Source organism: Rhinopithecus bieti, unplaced genomic scaffold (genome assembly GCF_001698545.2).
Source record: "Rhinopithecus bieti isolate Rb0 unplaced genomic scaffold, ASM169854v2 scaffold_56641, whole genome shotgun sequence".
Lineage (NCBI taxonomy): Eukaryota > Metazoa > Chordata > Mammalia > Primates > Cercopithecidae > Rhinopithecus > Rhinopithecus bieti.
The window spans coordinates 70422-76086 of NW_016822034.1; the positions used below are offsets into that span (position 1 = coordinate 70422).

The 5665-nt window shown below is 52.0% G+C and overlaps 1 protein-coding gene across 4 annotated transcripts in view; it reads right to left on the reverse strand.

Moving 5' to 3' along the window:
* Positions 1-5665, reverse strand: part of RAB11FIP3 (RAB11 family interacting protein 3) — a 101320-nt gene that overhangs the window by 32830 nt on the left and 62825 nt on the right. For all 4 annotated transcript variants that reach the window (XM_017860777.1, XM_017860774.1, XM_017860775.1 and 1 more), the window contains one exon: positions 5056-5267. In XM_017860777.1, the coding sequence (XP_017716266.1) occupies positions 5056-5240 (185 nt within the window). In that variant the 5' untranslated portion in view covers positions 5241-5267. The remainder of the gene's footprint in view (positions 1-5055; positions 5268-5665) is intronic.

Consider the following 5665-nt stretch of genomic DNA (forward strand, 5'->3'; position numbering starts at 1 on the left):
CGACACTTGGTCTAAAAAAAAAAAACAAACAAAAGAGGCCAGGCGCGGTGGCTCACGCCTGCAATCCCAGCACTTTGGGAGGCCAAGATGGGAGGATCGCAAGGTCAGGAGATCGAGATCATCCTGGCTAAGAAGGTGAAACCCCATCTCTACTAAAAATACAAAAAAAAATTAGCCAGGCGTGGTGGTGGGCACCTGTAGTCCCAGCTACTAGGGAGGCTGAGGCAGGAGAACGGCGTGAACTCGGGAGGTGGAGCTTGCAGTGAGCTGAGATCGCACCACCACACTCCAGCCCAGGCGACAGAGCGAGACTCCATCTCAAAAAAAAAAAAAAAAGGAAAAGAAAAAAGAAAACGAAAACGAAAAGAAACCAAAACCGGGAGGCGTACGCCACTTCATAGCCTCCCAATAGGGTCTTCGACTTGGTGCTGCCTGTCTGCATCAGTCCCCTTCCTACACAGTGACAGGGAGGAGTGGCTCCCTTCCACAGCCACCATCCAAAATTAGGCTACATTACAGGAAGACTCTATTTTCTGTTTCTTATGATTGGGTGCTTATTTTACCAACAGACTCAGATACTGTGACAGAAAACTGCCCTCTGAGGGGAGGAGAATCAGCAAGAGGAAAACACACACTGGTCCATCGGCCAGGAGGCCCTTCCCCTCCCCAGGCCACTATGGTGGAACCTGCTACTCCCTCAGAAGCAATGACGAGGGGCTCAGCACCCCTCCCCACCCCATCTCCTCCTCTCCTCAGCACAGGTTTTCCTGATGCGTGACGGGAACAGAGAAGGCCCACATGCAAGGTCATGCTGGGGACCAAGAGGCCCCCGCTGCACGGCAGAGGCTGTATAAACCAGACGGTCTGTACACGGATGCCCAACGTGCTTTCCATGCCAGGTCCACAGAAGATGGGTAACACTAGCTAGCAATCAGATCCGGTCACAAATGAGCTTTTCAAAGTATGTGTCCCCTAAAATAGTTATATATATATATTTTTTTGAGACAGAGTCTCGCTCTGTTGCCCAGGCTGAAATGCAGTGGTGCAGTCTCGACTCACTGCAAACTCTGCCTCTCTGGATTCAAGTAACTCCCCTGCCTCAGGCTCCGGAGTAGCTGGGATTACAGGCGCATGCCACCATACCCAGCTAGTTATTTTTAGTAGAGACGGGATTTTACCACATTGGCCAGGCTGGTCTCAAACTCCTGACCTCATGATCCACCTGCCTCAGCCCCGCAAAGGGCTGGAATTAACAGGGATGAGCCACCACGTCCCACCAAGAGTTACACTGCTTAAAAACTAGTGAGAAAATAAATGCCTGTAATCCCAGCACTTTGGGAGGTCAAGGAGGGCGGATCACTTGAGGCTGGCAGTTTGAGGTCAGCCTGGCCAATATGGCAAAACCCTGTCTCTACCAAATATACAAAAAAATTAGCCAGGCATGGTGGTGGGCGCCAGTAGTCCCAATAATCAGGAGGCTAAGGCAAGAGAATCACTTGAATCCGGGAGGCAGAGATTGCAGTGACCCAAGATTGTGTCACTGCCCTCCCTGCAGCCTGGGTGACACAGCAAGACTGTCTCAAAAGAAAACATAACAAAAAAATTATATCGTGATCACAGATATAAATATGAAAGTAAAACAATAACATTTTTAAAAGAAAGCATAAGTAAACATCATAGTGACTGCGTAGTAAGCAAAGATTTATTAAGGGGAACACAAAAGTGCTAATAAACATAAAAGAAAAATTGATTAACTCAACTATAGCAAAATTAAAAACATCTGTTCTGGTCCAGGGCGGTGGCTCACGCCTGTAATCCCAGCACTTTGGGAGGCCAACATGGGTGGATCACGAGGTCAGGAGTTCAAGACCAGCCTGGCCAAGATGGTGAAACCCTGTCTCTACCAAAACTACAAAAATTAGCCAGGCGCTGTGGCAGGCGCCTGTAATCCCAGCTACTTGGGAGGCTGAGGCAGGAGAATCACTTGAGCCCGGGAGGCAGAGGTTGCACTGGGCCAAGATGGCACCACTGCACTCCAGCCTGGGCAACAGAGCGAGACTCTGTCTTGGAAAACAAAATAAAACAAAATCTGTGCCTCAAAAGGTGAAAAGGAGACCCAGAGAGAGGAAAAAGGATCTGTGATACACACACCCCATACGGGACTCACATCTAAAGGACTCCTATAATCAGTGAGAAAAAGACTGAGGACCCAACAGAACAGGCGCAGGCCAACCCTGCCAATCCTGCCACGGCCTGTTTCTGCAAACTGTTTCACGGGAACACAGCCATGCTCACTGACCCACGTGCCTTTGGCTGCTTCTGCAGCACAACAGCAGAGCTGAGCAGTTGCCACGGGGGCCATGTGGCCTGCAACTCTTTTAGAGAAAAAGTCTGCAGACCCCTCCTGCAATCAGCAAGCAGGCAGAGGATCTCCCAACCCTCATGAAAGGTGCACACCTTCTTAGTCACCTGGGAAGCACAGGTGAGAAGCCGCCTCTGCGCGGCCCCCACAAGGCGAGCAGGAGCAGCCGCGGCCGCGCGCTGCTGAGGTCAGGGAGCCCAGGGGCCACAGACGCTGGAAGCAGGTGACCCTGCAGCCCCTGCAGGAACTTCCGAGGCTGCAGGGACATGCTCCCGATGACCATCCTGCTCAGGGCCGTACCATGTCCCAAAGACAAGGAACTCCTATAGCAGCTTCACCCTCAAAACCAAAAACGGTCAACTACCCACTGCCATCAACAGGAGAATAAATTTTAAAGTCACAGCATGTTCTTGCAATAGAATAACAAAAGTAAACAATTGACAGTGATGCACAAAAATAGGGCTGAACACGGCCAGATGCAGTGGCTCACACCTGTAATCCCAACACTTTGGGAGCCCGAGGCGGGCAGATCACCAGGTCAGGAGTTTGAGACCAGCATGACCAACATGGTGAAACCCCGTCTCTACTAAAAAATACAAAAATTAGCCAGGCATGGTAGGGTGCGCCTGTAATCCCAGCTACCCAGGAGGCTGAGTCAGGAGAATCACTGGAACCCAGAAGGCAGAGGCTGCAGTGAGCTGAGATCGCACCACTGCACTCCAGCCTCGGCAACCGAGCAAGACTTCGTCTCAGAAAAAAAAAAAAATAGGCCGGGCGCGGGGCCCAAGCCTATAATCCCAGCACTTTGGGAGGCTGATACAGGTGGATCATGAGGTCAGGAGATCGAGACCATCCTGGCTAACACGGTGAAACCCCATCTCTACTAAAAAATACAAAAAACTAGCCGGGCGAGGTGGCGGGCGCCTGTAGTCCCAGCTACCCGGGAGGCTGAGGCGGGAGAATGGCGTGAACCCGGGAGGCGGAGCTTGCAGTGAGCTGAGATCCGGCCACAGCACTCCAGCCTGGGCGACAGAGCGAGACTCCATCTCAAAAAAAAAAAAAAAAAAAAAAAAAAAGAGCTAAAACCCAAAAAAAAAACAACAAGGGAAGAGGCCAGGCACAGGAAGGACCTCGCCATGTGGGGAACTTAAGGAAGATGCGGGGCCGGTGGAGAGCTGGCTGCTGTCAGGGGCCTGGGAGGACCAGAGAAAAGGGCCGTGGGAATGGTCAGTTTGAAAAACCTGCTGGCTCTGCACTCACAACATGGGCATGCACTTGTGGGTATATTATGTTGGCAAAAAGACTTAAACTCTGTAAAATATTTGAAGAGGTTTATTCTGAGCCAAATAAGAGTGACTAACAGGCCGTGGTGCTGCCCTAGGAAGCCCTGAGAGCACGTGTCCAAGAGGATCAGGCTACAGCCTGGTTTATACATCTTGGGGAGACATAAGACATCAACCCACATGCAAGATGCTGGTTCAGTCAGGAAACACGGGACAACTCTAAGTGGGGGACAGGAAGGCTTCCAGGTCATAAGCAGATGCAAAGATCTTCTGATTAGCAACTGTTTGAAAGAGTTATTCTCTAAAGACTTGGAATCAATAGCAAGGAATGCTTCCGCTTAAGATAAGGGGCTGTGGAGACCAAGGCTTTATCAAGCAGATGAGGCCTCCGGGCAGCAGGCAGCAGACCTGAGAAGGTGCCAGACTCCGAGTTAATTCCCTCCTGCATCAGGGAAAAGACCTGGGAAGGGAGGAGATTCTCTACAGGGTGCAGGCTTTCCCCACAAGAGACAGTCCTATAGGGCCATTCTGAAATACGTCAAATAAATAGATATTTCGGGGTAAAATACTTGGATTTCTTTCAGGGCCTGCCACCTGTCTTGTGATGCTGCACTAGAGTCAGACTGGAATGTGGTGTGCTGTGGCTGCTATAAAAAGTCCACCTTTGTCAGTCTCTGTTTAATGTGAATGCTGGTCAGCTGGGCCTGAATTCCAAAGGGAGGGGCCTAATGAGGCCTGCCTGACCTCCCTAACGATGGCCTGAACTAGATTTTCAGGTTGACTGAGCAATGTCTAAGGCTGAGAGAGGGGTCCATCAGTTGGTTGGGGGGCTGAGAATTTAATTTTTGCTTCACAATTACACTTAAGCATGCTGAGCGGGCTTTCCAGTAGCAGGGGCAACACCGAAAGCACTGATTCAGGTCCACGTGAGCCACTGGACACCTCCCTGATCTGACCTTCTCCTAGACTCTGCCCTTTCCTCTACTCCAGCCCCAACTAGCTCGAAATACAGGGGGCTACAGAAATCCTGAGGGTGGGGGACAGGTGGGGAGAGAACATGGCCTCCGCCGGGGTGCTGCAAAGCTGAATGGGTTCAAAACCCTGCTGGGACATTCACTTCTCCTATAAGTTCTCTCTCTACAGCTAAAGATGTTGAGCAACATTGGAAACCACAGTCATTCTGACAGGAAAGTCAGCTGGAACAAGGAGACCGCTCGGGCAAGGTGGGCAAGGTGATGGATGTAGGCTCATCCCAGGAAGGTCAGGAGCTAGAGCAGGGCCAAGCCCCACCCCCACGTAACGGATACTAGCTAGCACGCACACCTCCAAGATCCCAGTCTGCCCATCAGACACCTCCACAGGTGCCACATCCCAAAGGCCTCTCCAGGAGGCCGGTGGCGGGGTACAGACCTGCCCGGGAGCAGCAGCAGGGCACCATGGTCAGGCTCCTCCATGGCGTCCAGGCACTCGGAGGGCACTGCCGAGCCGCCGGCACTGTCTGCGTCCCCTTCAGGTTGCAGCTCAGGGTGCACCAGGGTGCTGGTGTCCTCGTCCGTGAAGGTCTCACACTCACTGTAGGTGCTCTCGGAGCCCATGTACGCGCTGTCCGTCACCTCGTTGGCCTAGGAGAGAGTGTGCCAGCAGTCAGCAGGCACCAGCTGGGAAGGGAACTGCGAGCGCCCCATACCTCACTGCTGCAAGGCCCTGGAGAGGGCAGTGTGGAGGGAGGCGTCTGCGCCGGAAGTCCCAACGGTCTCTAAGCAGGGACATTACTTATAAAACACAATTCAGGCCGGGCACAGTGACTCACGCCTGTAATCCCAGTACTTTGGGAGGCTCCGGTGGGTAGATCCCTTGAACCCAGGAGCTCAAGACCAGCCTGGCCAACAAAGTGAAACCCGTCTCTACCAAAAATACAAAAATTAGCCAGGTGTGGTGGCACCTGCCTGTAAGTCCCAGCTACTGCAGAGGCTGATGGAGGAGCTTGCTTTTTGTTTTTTGGGGTTTTTTTTTTTTTTTT